General features: G+C 45.1%; 2 protein-coding genes across 7 annotated transcripts in view; one reads left to right on the top strand and one right to left on the bottom strand.

The window, feature by feature from the left end:
• LOC129381127 (sulfotransferase 1B1-like) overlaps positions 1-18,933 on the top strand; it is a 337,139-nt gene that overhangs the window by 148,256 nt on the left and 169,950 nt on the right. The window contains exon 1 of one of the 6 annotated variants that reach the window (XM_072284428.1): positions 16,596-16,683. The exons of the other annotated variants lie outside the window; for them this stretch is intronic. The gene's annotated coding sequence lies outside the window, so the exon portion shown is untranslated. Of the gene's footprint in view, positions 1-16,595; positions 16,684-18,933 lie in introns of those variants that run through there. 6 annotated transcript variants of the gene reach the window in all.
• On the bottom strand, positions 10,760-18,243 carry LOC126548422 (uncharacterized). The gene is made up of 5 exons (XM_050196566.3): positions 17,422-18,243; positions 17,275-17,348; positions 16,612-16,704; positions 15,031-15,054; positions 10,760-11,046 (listed from the first exon to the last, which is right to left on the bottom strand). Exons 1-5 carry the CDS (start codon positions 17,621-17,623, stop codon positions 10,921-10,923), a joined length of 519 nt encoding a protein of 172 aa, XP_050052523.1. The 5' UTR covers positions 17,624-18,243; the 3' UTR covers positions 10,760-10,920.

Raw genomic sequence — 18,933 nt, forward strand, 5'->3', positions numbered from 1 at the left:
TGCAAAATATGAAGTGGTATAAGGAAGCCGTGTGCTATAGAGTTGGCTATAAACATAGTGACTGGCATATTAAGAAATGATGTGAATCTATGTGACCGAGTTCACCGACCACTGCTACACAAGGACTGCCTGTGTTGCGGGCCCTTCGCGATGCACGGCATTCCCCGCGGATAAAAAATTCACTGACCCATCAGCGTTGTATCGCTAACCTACAAATAAATGATTTCAACCGCGGAACGTCGGCGAGAGTGAGTGCCGCTCTTTACAGTGACAGAGGGAGTAGCGCCGCTTCCTGGCATAGCAAGTTTCTCGCATCTTATGTACACGTATCTGTCCCAACTCACAGGTAAATTTACGTACATTCTATCGCGAACCTGTCAAGAATAAGCGAATGGGCGCACACTTGAACCGATGTGCCGGAGCATGCGTGATGGTTACTTCACCGACAGTACAAGACTGTTCGAAGCTGAACCTTTGGGGACGGTCCACTCAGTAATTCCGATTGACTAACGATAACACGCCTTTGCTACAAGCTTTCATAAAGTAAAGTCCCGCACTGGTTGCGCGCCAGAAATCCTATAGAGAGGCCGTTCTCTCCCGGAGCAGCTTTTCGCGGCCACTTGGTGCCCTAAGGAAATTTGTGCTACCTCGGGGGGCTATCCAAGCAAGCACTGCAGAAAGCAAGCGCGTAGCATATGGTGCCCATATAGCGGAGATGGCCACACGGAAAGAAGCATTGCTGATCGCTGCAGTTGATGGACTACTGTGCGTTCGATACCAAAAGACATCTTGGTTTTGTGAGCATTTATGCTATGGGAACTCGTCTGTTGCCCGAACATTTATTTATATTGCAATACTACGACTTAGTACGTGATGTTGGTTCATGTGTTGATTTGTCTAGTTTGGGGATTGTTGACAAGTTTCCGACGATAACTATCACGTAAGAGAAGGCACACATAGGTACCAACCTCTCCTCTGTTATTTAATAAAAAAAAGGGTGACATGATTGCCGTCATAGTTTGTAGGACCCACGACGACAAGCGGCCGAAGCTTAACCCTTTCGTTTACGAAGTCGAGTCTCACTCGTCCGGGCGTTTCCTTCAAAATATGCCAGGGCCAGTTCTCATTGGTCCAGGGATTTCCTTTCATCCACTGGCTGTCACAGACGAGCGCTAGGCGTTTCATCATTTGGTGTGAATGCTGAGCTAATAAATTGCACCACCTTCCCAGAAAGCTTAACTTTTGTGGGCGCAGTTGGCGGAAACAAAGCGGAAGTGCGGCCACCCTGACGTTTCAACACGGCGGTGCGGAGTGAGGCGGCTGCAGCGACGACGGTAGCGTTTTCAACTCCGGAATCGTGGTGTTTTTGGTCGTTTCTTCCCCTCAAGCAAACAATTAGAACTGGAACACTCTATCAACTCGTGTTCGGTGCGTCAACTTGGTACTAACGGTTGCGTAGAATTAGAGCCTCTGCCGAGCTCTCTCGCTTAACCGCGGCTCCACAAACACGCTTGGACACTGACGCCTCTGCGATTTCCTTTCCACGCCGCTTCAGCTATAAGGCGTCGCACTGAGGATTACAAAAGCACGCTTGATTTTTGTTCCAAGAAATATTGCAGTCCATGTACACTGTTTCTGTGGCCTTGCCTATAATTGCAGGTCAAGAACATGAAAAAATAATTGCATGCAAACGACCACAAAAAATAACAAATGAATCGCTATCATTGTTATAATGAAAGCTATTCACAATGAATTCGTCACTTAAAAATTCGGGATAATTTGGAACAGAAAGCATTAACGCGATCATGGAAAAAATCCTCATGAGTTCGGACGACACACAGGTGTACACAGGTGTACATTTGCATTATTTTAACTCTAAAAACGCGCACTGTAACTTGGTGAGGCCGCGGATACATATCGCTGTGAGAATCCTCGTATAAGTTCGCCGATTTCATCGACTGTTTCTGTTTTGTAGACCTTCTCGAAAGCCTAAGTGGCGCTCTATCTGTCCGTACATGCGGTGTAGATTCTCCTCCATATTGTCCCGCCCCTCTTGTTCACAATGCAAGTTTCAAAAGAACTCCGAAATACTCTGACCAAGGATGGTATTATACTTTACGTCTAACACCTTGTTATGAATCATGCCTTAGACGACGCTGTGACTGATACTTGTTAGAGCATCGATGGCGGATTTTTATATGCTCATCGAAGTCTACATCACGGTCGTTTGTGTGTGTTTGTGACTTTGTTTACGAACTCATTGTGGTGCAACTTGCATTTGACTTTTACACTGTCATGTTCATAGGCGTGTAGGACTGTGCTGTGGCTTTCTCACCTTATGAAGTTATCTTTCTTTTTTTTCATTTTCCTACATATTTCTTTTTATATTGTTGTTTCTGCAATGAGAAAAGGAGTATCCGTCACCATTATAAGGTGACTACGTCTCTCTTTTATTTTCATTTCAATAAAAAAAAAGATGGCGGCTATTGCATCTAACATGCCAGCACTGTTCGCTGCCGCCGCCAACGCCGCCGCCGCTGCTGCTGCTACTAATGATGATGATGACGAAGATAATGATGATGAGGGAATTTTCCTTTGAAACGGGTGCTGGCATGTTCCACCCCAATTCCAGGATTTTATTTAATTTATTATGCAGCTGTTATTCTATGTTTCAATTCCCACGCCTTGCTGTCTAAAACAAGCGCATGATAACACTATCCTGCAGGTATATACCAATTTTATTAGGTGTCACGCTGATTATTCTCTGCTTACTTATCCAGCACCGATGTTCCAAAGAGTTCTTCCTTATGTTGACCGCGCGAGTGTTTAGCATCTCCTTACTGTCTTTAAACACTATAGTGCTTTATGGAAACGGGTGCTCGCAGTTTTATCTACTTCTGGATGTATACTGTTACATTCTAACAAAATATGTGCAATTACTTCCGCAGTATTTTTGTAAGCCACGCACAGGTCATTGTCTTGGATAAACCTCCTTTTATGACTTCACATTTTTAGACAGCCTGTCCTAGCCTCCAAAGTAAGTGCATAGACCCTCGAGTTATTGTAAAACACTTCCTTCTGGATATCTTTCTTCCCCATTTTGTGTTTCTCCATTGTTGTCTTAATGACCATCTTCTCTAACCAGTGCTAGCACTCCACCTGTATAACTTTAAGCTGTATGCTCTTATTTGTCGCGCTTCCTGCACTATGGCATGCATACTTAACGTCCTCTTTATTAGTTCTTTTTTTCGCCACTGGGATCCACTTTTTATCTACGTATAGGCCCTTGCTGCCCGTCGGCACTCCTCCATTTTGTATTGGTCTTTTTTCGTATGATATTTTAATTTGTAGTTTCCCTCACCAGGAAAGATGTTCACCCCGTGTCTCCTTCTTCAGCTTGATTTGTAAGTTTTCCTCGATCTCCTAATATCCTCAATATCCTCAATATTCTAATATCCTCCTAACCTCCTCAAGGAGTCTAAATACTGCAGTGGCAATTGCCACTGCAGTATTTAGACTCCTTGATATGGCTTGCCGGCCACAGGAACCATGAGACGCACGTTTTCAGCACCAAACGTGATGCCAGCTTCTCCCATTCCTGCCCATAGATAGCGCTAAGCAATATCTCTCTGGCTATGTGCCAATAGAACAATGTCGTCGGCCTAACTAAACCGGCTTTACCAACATTCCACTATTCTTTCCTCTTCATGTGGGAGATTATACAATAGTTTACTGTTCTATATAGCCCGCTTATATAGATAACAAAGGGAAGTTATGACAATGGACAGGCCTGTCGCAGCTATTTGGTAACATTTACTTTTGCTCCAATGTTAAGCCTTCACATAAAATTTGACCGTCATTCTCCCTCTGTATTTGCTTAAAGGGAAGCTGAAAAGTCTGTCGAATTCAATAAGACGATCATATACGGATGCGGGAACATTATAAACCATGCAAGTAAAATTTTGGGGGGGGGGGGGGGGGAGTTTTTGCTTAGGAGCGACGTAATCGTCGGTTAAAATTGCGCTGTAGCTCCGCCCCCCGTCGAGCGCCGCGCGCTGCTACTGACGCTGACGATGCGAGCGGAGACCGGAAACCGCGGCGTAGTGACGTCAGCACTGGTGTTCCGTTCCTTCGCAGTCTCCGCGACCGTGCCTGACCGTGCTTATTTCTGCGTGCGTGCCGTCCTAATCTGCTTCGCTCGACCCTACATTTCTTTGTTTGTGTGTATGTAGAGTGGTAGTTGACGTGCGCAGCATCAATTGAACTTGTAGGCCGATCATGCCGGCGTTCTGTGCAGCCTACGGTTGCACAAACACCAGCGGCCGCGACGATGTTCTGATGTTCCATTATTTCCCGCAAGATAAGAAGCTTTCAGCTAAGTGGGAGGCTGCTGTGAAGCGAAAGAACTTCAAATGCTCAAGAACAACAGTGCTGTGCTCTAACCACTTCCGTGACGACGATTATACTACCAGACTTTATCAATAATGCGTGCTTTGGGTTCTCCTTCGTGTTAGCACGCTGAACAGAAGGTGCATGTTTATGTTCCACCCTTGACGCAGGTTTCATCGCCAAGCGCCGCGAGAGAGAGAGAGAGAAAACAAGGATAGGAAAGGCAGGGAGGTCAACCAGAACAGCATCCGGTTTGCTACCCTTCACTGGGGGTGGGGGAAAGGGGAATAGAAAGAGGAAGAAAGGGAGAGAGTAAGCACTGAGTACGTGTGAGAGGGACACCATACACAAGGACACTATAAACGGTCTCTTAAGCCGGTGCACTTCAAGTACTGCACTAGTGCACGAATCGCTTTTCGAGCCATTGACGGGTGTGGCCCCGGTCCGAGTATCTTTGACTCGGTGAACGGTCTCGAGTCCAGTCGTCGTAATGTTGCGGCCAGAGAGATAGGCGTTGGACATCGTAGCGAGGGCAGGTACACAATAGGTGCTCGATGGTCTCCTCGCACCGCGAATTTTCTATTCGCACGTGTGTTGTGAAACAGCCTGCATGCAGCTACCATAACGCAGTGCAAGTGTAAAGTTTGCATGTGTTGGAAAGCCGGCTCACGCCAGGACGCTGCACTCCCCCTTCTCTCGCGCACATAGAGAAACCGACCATCTCACATAGCCGATGGAATTCGCCGGTAACGAGTAGCGTGTGGATGGCGCGCTTATGAAGGTTCTATACTACACGTGCTACAACAGCCGGTAAACTTTTCCCGCGTTTGAACCGTCTGTATAGATTGCCGACAGCTTTGGGGCAGCGCGCAAATGCCGAAGATCGCATCACCGCTTACGTTCTACGAGGAGGCATGTAGGAGCATAACACTACTGTTGTTTGCCCGGAAACGTACTCACTGGATTGCTGAGTGCAGCTTAGCAAAAAACATACTCGTCAAAGAACATTTCCTGCACAAGAAGATGCTAACACTTCGCCTTCGTTCGCGTGGAAAGCACTGCTAGCACCAGCATTTTTTGCTTTTGGAGAGGCCGGCTCTTCGCAATCGACTCGTACATGCAGGGAGTAAAGTATAAACCACAAGTGATCTTGCACGCGACAGCGACAAGCGAGGCGATATGGCTGTCGGGTTCACTCGTCGTCTACAAGCCGAACTCCACGCGAGCGACGGCTTTGAGGGCAGTAATATACGCGCCGAAACTAGCGTGACGCGGGCTTTATCAATTTAAGTTGATCTATTTTACTGTAAAAAGGAGCATAAAATATTTCTGAAGGTCTTGCACTATGTTCTTATTCTTGCACGTGTAAAATTCAATAGTTTGCTCGTTCCGTGCGACAAACAGTAGTATTTGAGTTAGGTACATCCAGTTCCGGCTTCGCACTATTGGCTAGTCGCTCATAGCACTTCCGGGCGACGATCGACGAGTTCTAGATTTCTAGAAACGAGCGATCGAGCGACAACACCGAGCGATCTGTTCAAGCGACGGCCCGTTTTGTCGCTCGAAGCCGTCGCCCGTCGCCGTCGCGCGCAAAACCGCTCTCGTGGGGTTTGGACTTAACGCCGAACTCCTCAGAGAAACGCAAGCTCTTGAAATTTTCCATCACCTTCTCAGTAAAATAGCACCAAACTACCTTGCACCGTGCTTCGTGTGTAGCAGCAGCAGTCGGTCCAGACTAACACCATTGTTGACGTCGTGAGGCGCCCGACCAATCACAGGCGTAAACGAGGCGCACGAGCTGCCTTGAGTCTGCTGCTGGACTTTTCGTCGAAATAAAATCTGTTTGCGCTTTCTTTCGCTCAAGTTCTATGCGATATCCGAATTCAGAGGGTTGAAAGCCATGACGTACTCCTCTTCACTCATTTTTTCTGGAAAAGCTTTTAGCTTCCCTTTAAGTATAATTATATGGTACCTTTATTCACACCCTCCTCTTTCAAAGTATTCCACAAAAGCTTTCCTGACATCATCATATGCAGCACCTTTGTTGAAGAAAGCTATGTGTAATGGTCCAGTGTCAGCCTTCGCTATTTCTATACTCTGGATTTTAGCGGGGACTGAAAGGATCGCCGCCTGGCTGAACACGAAGGAACGACGTTAGTGCGGGTTGCTCCTCGCGTCGTCAGCTAGCCGGTAGTATGCACACTTGTGTGTGCGGCGGGAGTATGCGTTGGAGAACGGTTTGTTCCGTGGCTGTAGCGCTCTAGTGATAGTTTGTGTACCTTTTTCCACTGCGAACAAAAGCAGTGGGTCTCACGCTGGTCGTCCCAGTGCTGTATTAAGATCAGTGATTGTCCTTGTTGAGCGCAACCTGCGTTATCATCGCACCGTCCGTCGCTGACAGCCCTTTCAATTTTATACTCGCTCGTCCGTTCAAGCACGTAGCATACGGTATTTGATGACGTTTTAAAGAAAAGAGGGGATCGCTGAAGTGTGCGAATAATGCGCTCAAGCCATGGCTTAGCTCCGAGAGTTGAGGGTTGCGCAATATTTGAGATTCCACATTACTCGAATCAGGCGGCGTGAGAATTTCTCACTGCAACAAAGATAAATACTTCCACTTTCACACATATTGCGTTGTGGATTTATTCAATCCACATAATTCTATGACTATCGTGTAGGTATTACGCGACGCTCTTTAAATTAAATTAAATAATGGGGTTTTACGTGCCAAAACCCCTTTCTGATTATGAGGCACGCCGTAGTGGAGGACTCCGGAAATTCAGACCACCTGTGGTTCTTTAACGTGCACCTAAATCTAAGTACACGGGTGTTTTTCGCATTTCGCCCCCATCGAGATGCGGCTGCCGTGGCCGGGATTCGATCCCGCGACCTCGTGCTCAGCAGCCTAACACCATAGCCACTGAGCAACCACGGCGGGTCGCGACGCTCTTGGCATATCGCAATATCTTGCTGAACTTGAAGCATACAGGCATCGTGCGACTGTGGAAGAGGTACTCCGTTTTGTTAAATAAATGTAATGTGAATAGGCAGAATACAACCAGAATACGCATAAATAGCTACAACGAAATTGCAGAAGGAGAAATTGCGTTGCTGAGTGCGAGTTTATTTTGATTCCAACATTATTCGGCATGGCTAACACGCGAATAATTAAAAAAGAAGAGTGCTTGTTCTTCGTTGCCGTAGAGTTCGCGCTTCTTTCGCGTATAATAGAAAGCTGTGACGGTTTCGTGCAAAAATCTGCTCATGGAGGACGGTATATGACTTGATCACTGAAATAAGCAGCCCGTTTAGTTGCTAAATAAATACTGCAAATCGAAAACGGTTAAACGTTGCCCTTGCATGTACATACGTATATATTGTTGTGCGTGCAGCCGGGCGAATATCCACACTAATGCTTTGACGGTGCTGCCACTTCTGAGTAGATCTCTGTCAAATAACAGAAATTTCTGTTACTGGCAGCCCGGACAGTTAACGCTGTTTAGTTTTCCACAAAAAGGACTAGGATATATTTTGAAAGCACTTCCTGGTCATTAAAGAAACGAGCACTAGCCTAAGCGGTAGATTACAAAGAACAAATTATATACATAAAGTTTCCGGACCCAGAACAATATTCAGTACATTCAACTGACGAACGTTAAGTGAACAATAATATGCTTACACACTTCCTGATACACGTGCAGTGCACATTATCACTAAGGACAACGCGTTTTTTTATTGTACCTTTTTTTATAAGCAGCAGTACGGCAAGATGGAAAATCTCGATAGCAAAGCGTGCGCGTAACACCGAGAAAGAACCTATTTAATTCTAAGAAGGCTGTAGAGTTGTTTACATCATGCGCTAGCAGTATGGCTTCAGAAACAAGGGCAGTGATGGATGCCTAAACTTCGTATTTATCTCTTCAAACAGCCCTGCCGATTATCATACTATCAGTCTTAAAGTTCAAAAGGACGATGAATGGGGCTGGTTGATGACTATTGAATCTTTCTTCTCGCGCCATGTACGAAAATACGGGGACAGGAAAACACAGACAAAATTTGCGCACAATTAGTTTGTCCGTATTTTCCTCTTCCCATCATTTCGCACATAGCGCAAGAACAAAGCATGAAGTCTTGAAACTGTTATTTTAATTTGCGGTCTCCCGACAATTATTCTTATTTACGCTCCAAGTTCAACAATTACATGATTTTCAAAATATAACAAAATTTTTGTTCACAACACTGAACATCGTTAAGCATGGTGAGTGTTACGTACCAAACATCATCTAGGTCTAGCGCTCCGTATACTTTAGAGAGTCGTAATTTATACAGCCTGTCCCAGCAATCATGTGCGACGGTTAAGAAAAGGATAGATCGATCGACGCGAATATGGACCAAGTGCCTATTGTTCGAAATCTTTGAGAAACCGCCGTTGCCTTTTAGCCCCTGACATTGAATTAGTTATTTAACGTTATTAGACAACCTTATAATTATTTTTTGGAATTGTCAAGATGTTAATTAGGGAGCTGTATAGAATCGCAGGATAGAAGAAATTGACAAGTTTACAGCATAGCACAAATCGGGCGTTCATATTTTTTTTTTTTTTCAGAGCAGACAGAACACCCGCGAGTTATGAAAAATATCATGCAACTATATACGCACTTGTGCGCACGCGAGAGCAGCGCCCCCTATTAAAAAGGCTCAGCCAAATTTCTACGGCTCCGTAGACAGCTGTGCGTTCACTCTTTCCATGGTGCACCAACAGCTCCCTGTGATTTTTGCGTACCATCATTCAGGGAACACACTGCTTAGCGGCCACCTTGCGACGACCAACTTTTTAGCAATGCGGCTTTTTTGATAGCGTTGATATCCCATGCGTATGGGTGCATCGTCAAATCGTATTTTTCCTATTTAGCGGGCTTTCTCTCTTTCACAAAAAAAAATAAACACGCGATGTGTATCTTACTGCAAACATGCCATTTTGACGTATGCGATTCTCTAAAGCTCTATCATTGACAGCATGATAATTTCAACAACCATTACAATTCTAACTAATTAACTTTAATGAAATAATTTGTTCTCAGGGACTAAAAGATTGCACTGTTTCTAAAATGCATTCCGAACGTGTATTTAGTCTTACTCACTTGGAATAGCTTGTATTTTTTTAAAGCTTCGTGTATGATAGCTGGAACACCATGTATATGCACTGTAAATTGCGTGACGTCCTGAAATAATTTTGAAAGTAAAAAGCTTAACTGCTCTACGAATCTTTGTGTGGCTAAGCAAAACGCAACTGAACTGCAATTAGCAAGGCCATAAATTAATTGCAAAGCTCCTTTTCAACGAGTCCGTGCCCGACCGAGGAAAAATTCATGCACGTATACCCTTGACTTCATGATGGCTGAACTATTTCAGCGTCAGGCTTTCCTCTAGAGATAGCAATATGAAATTCCATATGAAACAACGTCACGGAATGAAAGAGTATTATTCACTTACATTTATGCAGTGAGCGGAACGCATCAAGGCAGTGCATTTAGACTCAACGCCAAAACTTGTACAGCATCTTTTATGCCCGATACAATAGCAGTTCCCCACACATAAAAACAAATATTCCACATGTTGGTGTGAATACTCCTAGCACTTTGTGCTCGAGTGACTATATTCTCACGTCTGCCATTGTTACGAAAGTGATTCTCCCACAGCTCCACCGGCGGTCTGCTTATACATGTTCCGGCCGTACGTGAAACGTAGTACTTCAGCAAAATTCTTCAAGTGCCTTCATTATTCAGCAACGCCCACAGGCGAGAAGTGAGTGAGTGAGTGAGTGAGTGAGTGAGTGAGTGAGTGAGTGAGTGAGTGAGTGAGTGAGTGAGTGAGTGAGTGAGTGAGTGAGTGAGTGAGTGAGTGAGTGAGTGAGTGAGTGAGTGAGTGAGAGAACTTTATTCCGTGAAGAAAATACGCAGGGGAAACCCCGTACCACCCGGCTAGTCCCACGTAGGGACCACCAAGTCGTGCTTGACGGCCCGATCGTGGGCACTCTGGAAGGCAATGCAGGGTTTGGTCGTTGAGTTCGGGGCTGCCCAAGAGCGCAGCCCACCTACCCTCGCTGAAAGAGGAGCCAATGGCAATTCCCACAGGTTTGCGTTTGGCCGATGACAACGCGCACTCCGGTGAAAAGGGACGTTGTTCAACAGCACATGTAGCGTTATGTGTTACATTTTCAGATCAAGGTCATGCAATTATCGTTTTCATTCTGCTCAGGTTTCAATGTTCTTTGGTTCGGCGTTCTACTACTTGAACTGGGCACACTATTCAAGTAGCCACGCGGAAAACAGGAGTATACGCGGGTAAAAAAAAGAACAAATCCAGCTCGAGCGGTCAGTGTCAACCAATGATTTATTGAGGTATTATAACGAGTGACTTTTGACGTGATCAAGCCAGCTGTCAACGATTCAAAACTTCAATACCACGTTGTTAACGTTATCTGTAATCGCTGCGCTTTCTATTTCTCCGGTTGACATATTTAGGTGTATTTTACAGCGCAACACTGTTCCTGCAATGAGCGATGTCAGTGCTGTTCGCCCCAACATCCTGCTCGTTCTCCGATGGGGTAGTACAAAACTCAGCCAGGCATCGAAGTTCCCGCATCAAGTGGGCATTCTGCAGTCAAACATTCAATGAGACACTGAACCATTGTATTAAAATTTGATGACATAAAGATAAAACACGAACTGCTTGCAGCGAACACGCAAAGCTGCCAGTCTGCTCTGCTGTTGCGTGACTCCTTTGTTGGCTGAGGTCCAAAAGCAAAGAAGGTCTCCAGTCACACTAAACACTAAAAGCTGGTCCTTTTAGTGCTAAGCGCGTAAACGTTGCATCAATAGCTCTGAGCAAGAGTCAATAAGTCATGGCGCCTAAATCGCACCAGAGGGGAATTTTTTAGGGGTATGTCCATCTTCTGCGTAAAGTATGTTGTCCACTAAACCAAATTCAGGTCCGTTGTTTAGCTCGATAAAGACGGTAACCAGTCACTTTTAATACCCTTTTCTTCGATAGTATTAACAGTCTTGTCATGAATTGTTGCTGCCGGGAGAGGGTGGATGGTGCTATACGCAACGTTTACACACCGTCCCGAGGATACAAGTGTTCTCACCGGGCAAAATTTGCATACGCAGTTGCTTCTTCGTGCCAATTCACATCATGTCGAGCTGAGTTGTTCTGTAAAACTCAATGAAAGATTATATTACCGATTTATATAGAGCGTACATCAAAATCTACCACTCTTTCATTAAATCGCCACGGGGAGAGGTGGAAATGTGAGGGAGGTCTGAAGGCGTTGTTTACTTTCTTCATTAAAAAAATTTTTTTAGTTCTGTTTAGAGCATAGCTATAGGCGTTACCAAATAAGCAACCACTAATTCCGCAGCGGGTACTCCAACATTGCACGTGACTCTCACCGCAGACAGGGTAAGGTGGATGTGGGAGGGGAAGAACTTGTTTGCTGGAAGGCGCACCCTTTGGGAACAAGCAGGGCTTCAGCCCAGCGCAGTCTGGACCGTACAGCGAGACTCGTATTGCGCAACGATGCAGTACTGAGGAGCTCTCGTAATAAGCAAAAGCTCTCCGCCTTTTTCATCCATGGTCTTGTGTCGTCGTGCTTGCCAAGGAGAAAACTCCACAACACGCCTAAGGAGCAGTAGTTATGATCAGGAGCGCAGTGGCAGAGGAACTTAGAAAGACAGCATACACGCAACGTTAAGTGCATAGTTCGTGTTTAATACATGTTGCCTAACTGGGCTGCATGCACCATAGCGCTATGTGTAATGAGCATTACAAAGAACAAACAATGAGCATTTCTCTTCTTTTCTGAGGTTCCTAATGATAAAATAATGTCATGTTTCGATAGGTTGCCGGTGCACGCAATTGTCAGGAATAATTTTATGAAGCAAGCTACCGAAATGCTTGCTTCCGACATCTTTCGCAACAGAGAGCTCATCTGTTGGTACTTGCCTATTAAGTTCTCATAAAGGAGGTCCCTATACAGTCATTGACTAAAGGACCTTCATGCGTATATCATATCTTGTATTTTTATAATTCTCAATTGATTAAATAAAATTCCAGAATTCTAAAAATGTTCTTGCAATATGCATGGTTTTTCTCACTTCGTGTGAACAAATTCCACGGACGACAGCCGTCGTGGTGTTGCAGGGTTTTACCTAATTCAAGGAAATTGCCGTATAGGGGTGGTGCCTCATTGCTTTGGAGCTCATTTCTTTCGCTTGCGCGCGAAAATTTAATGAAGATACGTTAAAAACGAGTTCCAATGCGGTTAATTGAAATACTGCGAAGCGAACGCGATGGCCGAGTTCATTTTCGTGCAAGAGAAGCCGGTTTTATATTCTCGCCGGTGCACTCCCTGCGTCCACACAGAATTTGATTACAACTCCACCGCTACCTCTAACTGTGCCATTGGACATGCACTCCACTGCGCGGCAGCTTGTGCCTGAGCAGGTAGGTCATTCCTCCTTGATCCGTGCCGCCGGAGGCTTCGAACGAAAACCGCTACCAGGCAGCTGCGGCAGCGAGGCGCCGCCACGAGGCATCCTGGAAGTTCATTTTTTTACGTCTCAATACGGCGATGAGCATTCCTTAGACGTTTACCACGAGGCACCCCCCCCCCCCCCCCCCCCCCCATTCATCAGCGCCTATGCAAAGTCGACGCGGCGTTGACGCTGACTGTTGACGGGTCAACAAAACACCCCTCTACCTGAACCTGACCACCTGAACTAACTGATGAAAATGGCCAACGTCGAATGCAACCGTGAGAACGGCTTCGACCTCGGATTCTCAGGTTGCTCTGCGCTTGCGCCATATGCGGGGGCGAAGGTGCAACATAGGGGGCGGAGTTCGGCGGAACCGTGCGATATCATGGGCGGGATATTGCGACCGATTCGACGATTGGGATTGGCTGCGATACAGTCATCAGATTACCTAGTTTAGTCTCCCAGGGAAGACGACGGTGTTAAAAGCGGAGACCTTTGGTGCAGTGAGAGGGTGGTGCTGCCGTGTCCTGATGTGAACTGAGACGTTTAATACGCTCCTACATAGAATGAGCTTCCGTATCTGGAGCCAGTATTTTTCTTTCATTCCTACTACTGGACGCACTGGTCAATGGACTTGGTGGATTCCTGGCAAAACGCCACCTCGAGCCGCAACAATTTATACTGCCGTGGTGGCCCCGGGTTTCTATGCTCTATTAATGGGCGTCTGTATAACAGGCAATTACTAGCAAAACAGTTGTCAGGTTTCTGCAACGGATGGCCACGCCTTGGTCACTTCTTTTAGAAAATGAAAGCGGTCGAAATCATAGGGGAATACATAGGAAGTAGGACTTCAAACAACAGACGATTACTGCTGCTGCTCACTGATACTTGAAGCCTTTAAAAGTGTTGGATAATTTCTTTTGTTGACACTTTCTGCGGGCTGCTATAAGACAGATAGAACTGGAGAATGGCTCTCAGCATGTAAGGCAACCATGTAAGGAATGGCTCTCAGCATCGCGTAGCTTACTATTGGCTGGTTAGTTTTTCTAACTTTTTAAAAGAATGGCTGAGGAACCTTGGCCTACGTCTGCAAGGGGTATTCAATGCGTCTTGAGAACTTTTTATGGTGCTAATTGTGCTGAGCGCTGCTGTCAATCAACTCTGCATTTCACTGTATTATAATTGAGCTATATTGAGTTTCGGAGTACTTGATTTACTGTTAGAGTTGCACTGATGCAGAAAATGAGAAATTCAGCGATTTGCTACGTTTGGGTGGATGTCTCATTTTCTCTTTATTAATTACTTCTCTCCACCTTGCGAGTTTCCGCAGAACTATTACGTCTAAGCAATGAAAAGTGAATTGAAAGGGGCGAAGGCATTGTGCTTCACAGCAACATGCCTCAGCTACAATGCACGGCAAACCTAGGAAAACACTTTAATTATTCGCGGCAGCTGTGCCTTTCATACAGTAGACTTGCTCGTGACGCTGCTTAAGTAATACCTACCTCACTATACTGTACTCATAATTAAATCACAGTATTTCGTTATTCATTAGGTATAGAGTGACACTTGTATAACGTAAGCTTCTTTATGGGGCATAATGGGCTCTTTTCTGAGCACAAATATAACCAAGTATGCAGCATTTATCTATGCAGGTGAACGTGTGCTGTCGTGAATGCGCCACACAACAATTATACCAATGAGCTAATGAACTCAAATATGTTAAATCTGAAATACCATATGCCATGTTTAAATAACTGTCACTAGAAATTGCCGAATTCAACATGTGCACATGGACTAGTTCATTGCGAAAAATACAATAAAAATGTATTTGGGATATTGTAGCATAGATTCAAACACTATTGACGTTTCATAAAAAACTGCTGGTTCAACAATAAGGGCTCAATATTATGTCAACAGAACATTAAAGTCATTTTTATCAGGGGCGCACGCGTGCTACATTCTGAATTCACTTGTAGCTTTATGTAGTCTGAGATTCACAGCACTTAGTGATTCTCTCAGCATAACTTCATGGCGTAAAATATAAAATTTCCCATTGGCGTGTACGTTGTGCATTTTATAGACAAAAAAAAGTACTCACGAGGTATTTTGCCATCTCCGGTTCCTGTAGAAATGAATAACGCCTTATGACTTCGACAACAATTACTCGCACGGCTGAAGCAATAAAGTAAATGTCACCCAAAATAATTGCAGTAAAATCTGCAGTACAAGAAAATAAGAAATTTTTAAATGATTAGAAAAGTGCCTGCTGATACCACCGTTGGTAAAATATTACATGATTCAATGACTCCTTCCTTATTGTATTTCATTAAGGAGAAACGGTGACGAATAAGCCACACAGGGTGTTTTGAAGAACTCTCGAACCCCTAAAATTAGTTTAACAGCAATATTAAAAAATAGTCTTCCCCGAAACAGCGAACGAATCGCAAGTAAATTGCTGATTTAAGAGGTAAAGTGTAATTGGTTAGCCTCGGTCGGCGTGTTAACAAAAATTTTATTTCGCTTCACAGGCTAATGTGTCCAAGCAATTAAAGACCGCCGCGCTTTTGAAATGCCGAACAGCAGAAATGAGAGAGAAAAAAAGTGAAGAGAGAGACAGAGAGGTGAACAAGACAAAAAGAGATAGGGAAATAAGATGAAAGAAAGCTTTCCAGAAAGGGGCGTCTGTAATTTTGTACTCATAGATTTCGTGTAATCAGAGTGGGGTGGCCCTCGCTCTTATTTGTCGAGTATTTTCATGTTTGACATTCCGCAATGCAAGACGCTCTCTTTCCCTCTCTCTGAGGCAAGGCTCACGCGCACAACACACGTGCACACACAACACGCCCACACGTAAACGAGTAGAATCTTTTTGTCTCGCGTTCCTTTATTCACTGAATAGCTCCAGCCGACTGATTAATAAGGCGTGAACTTTCCTCAGTTCCTCGAAAGCGCAGCAAATAAAAAAAAATGCACTGTATCTCAATGCCACCAGTTCAACATGCATGCCAAATACGACGCGGATTCGGGATTGAAGCAGACCACCCGGTTACGCCAAAGCAGTTGGATACAGGGGCAACGTTGTATTTCAAACCGTTGATGTGCGGATCAGCCAGCCCGGCGCAGGGGTCACAAGCCACACCGAAACCGCGCCGCCGAGAACTGGACGCATTGGGCGCTCGAAGCTCACAGGGGCGCCACGCATTCCCAAATAAGCGACATTCAGCGACGCAAGCTTATCCTTCGCCAAACACAGAGAAATGCAAAGTGAGTGAGGAAAAAAGTAGCCGATGTGGTGACACGTGCCCAGGTTTCGTCGACAGCTTGCGAGCATTGGACAGGGCTGACTAACGCTCGCGTGAGCGGTTCGTGGCGCACCATGAGCACCACCTCCGAGTTCCTTGATAGCCAGGAGACCTGTTTCAAGCCCGAAGCCAGGCTACATTTGTTGTGCATTTTCGGCTGTTTGAAATGCAAAAGTATATACCTAATTATTTGTTGCGCATTCGAAGAATTGAGGCTACCTGCCGTTAATACGGATTCAGCAGCTGCCTAATGAAGCAAAGAAAACGAGACACAAAAATTTGTGTCAGTCCTCTGTAAAATGTTCTGGTACGAAACGGGAGCCTCTGAAACGAAAGCGACGAGTGGCGTCCGTTCCTTTTCAGGGCACTGAACTTACCAGCTGACCCCTTTGACACAACTTGTCCACAAGGCAGAAGTCGTCATGGCAGTGAAGCACGTCGGTTTTCAGGTGATCCAGCTGCTGAACCAGCTGAAATTAAGTTTGGCGCTTTGCATTTGGTATTTCCCTCACCATGAACGGGAGAAACCACCTTATAGCTTTAATGCGGAATGCAGCCAAGCAAAAGCTTTGCCGTATGAGCACTCGTGCCAACACAAAAACGCGTGATTTTGCTCTTGCACTTTCGAATCATTGCACTTTTCAAAAATTCTACCTTTTCCCGCCCGTGCTTATAAAGCAAACTAGTCCCTAACTTCAAGATTCTCAAATAGACTGTGATATCAGGCCTCATTTAAATTACGTTTTTTTCTTTACCTAATGTGAAGATGCTGTAAGGCAAAGTCTAAGCTTTTCATTTCGTGGTAGTACTCATTATGCTAAAATACAGTGTATGATGTAGTATTAACATGGCAGAAGCTTTAATGAAAATGAGAAAACCACGTTTAGTGCAGCACAGTCCACCCGACATCATACTACGCCAGAATGTACATAAATTTTTAGGAAATGTTGCCTTTAAACGTAATTTCCTGGTGGTCGCCATGTACTATACAAATTTCTTCTGGCGACAAAATTTTTTTGAAAGCTCTCCTGTCTACTTACCAAATCTGATGCAGCGCCTCGTATACAAAGAAACAGGATTCCCACGTGGAATCTCTGGTGCGGCAAATCAGGAGCTGGCGTGCGTGGAAACGTAGGGGCAGTGGGTTGATTGCAAGCCATGATACCTTGTGAATAATGAACACTTACTGCATAAATCCAGAGGGGGCCTCACAGCAAAAGTGGTTTGTAGAAGAAGCCAAGCAAGGGTAAAAAGCCTCATCGCTAGCCAAAAGGCACCGCTTGTCGACGAAGTTGAGCACGTATAGACAAGTGCCATGTTTGTGAGGGTTCTCGAGGTGATGTCGACCGCAATACTGAAGTGGCGGCTTTGGGCCCTGCTGAACGACATTCAGATAACGGCAATCGGAGCACACGTAAGGCCTCGAGAGCACATTTGGGCTGTAAGACACGAAGTGTAGAAGGCAGCCACTTAATCGCAGGCATTTGGGGAAGAGAGAGGAAGAAAGTGCACCTATGTTAAGCAGAATAATTAGCCTGCATTAGGAATTAGAAAAGAGGCATAGGGAGATAAGAACTGAGAAAGGTAGAGAAGACACCATCAACACCGACACATGCCTCAAAAGGTATTTGATAAATTTTAGAGAAATAGATGCCCTTCTTTAATTGCGCCCAGGTTGTCATACGGTATAATATGCTTAAATAATTGAGTCCAAACTTTCTTTGTGAAGAAACTGTCTAAGTGCCTTATGGAACTTGTTGTCTATATATAACTGCGCATAACGTTCAGGCTGGTTTGTCCAGCCTTATAGTACAGAAATGTTTTGTTCATCATAACTCCATCATGTAACAAATATTGAAACATTGTGTTTTGGTTTCGTGCATGCGCCATCATTTCCTTTGAGTGGGCCAAGTGGCCAGACCCAACAGTCAAGCCCAACACTGGCTTCGTGTATAACAATGGTGAAGAGCAGGAAGAATAGAGTATGAAAATAATCGTTATAGAATACACCTTTTGTTCTACATGCCGTCATCTTCGAAATCTTGGCCTGTTGCGTTATCAACAGTCATAACTCTTGAATTTTCAACGTTATACCGTATGTATGCCTTGTACTGCACAAGTCTATGCTGCACAAGAAACATGCAGAGGAGGAGGAGGAAATAACTTTATTATGTGCCCTGCGAGTTTGTTGGGAGAGCCAAAGGCACCGCCTAGGTGACGGCCAGGAGTTTGTAGGTCCTGGTGGCATCCTCGGCCCGCTGGACGGCCCACAGTTGATCCTCGATGAAGGGTTGGACAGCGCAGCCCCTCAGCGCGTGGGAAGGCTGTTGGTAGAGGTCGCGTTCTCGTTATTGTTACTTATCCCTCGGCATTCCCATAATATATGCTCCAGAGTGGCTCTGGATTCACATTTGTTGCATTTGTCCGTTTGATATATATCCGGATATATGATGTGTGAGAGCGCAGGATTCGGATACGTCGTAGTTTGTAACTGCCGCCGGGCGACAGACTGCTTTTTTGTCAATTTTGGGTGAGGTCGCGGGAATATGCCTCTCTGTAACTTAGTGTTTTGTGATGTCATTATATCTGGTCATTCTCTCCTTCCACTCCCACTCATCCACCTCGTCGTCGGTTTTAGTTACTGCGGTTTCAGAAAAGCTGCTTCGAAAGATTAAGAACCCGAATCCAAAAAGTAAGCC

Source organism: Dermacentor andersoni, chromosome 1, assembly GCF_023375885.2.
Source record: "Dermacentor andersoni chromosome 1, qqDerAnde1_hic_scaffold, whole genome shotgun sequence".
Lineage (NCBI taxonomy): Eukaryota > Metazoa > Arthropoda > Arachnida > Ixodida > Ixodidae > Dermacentor > Dermacentor andersoni.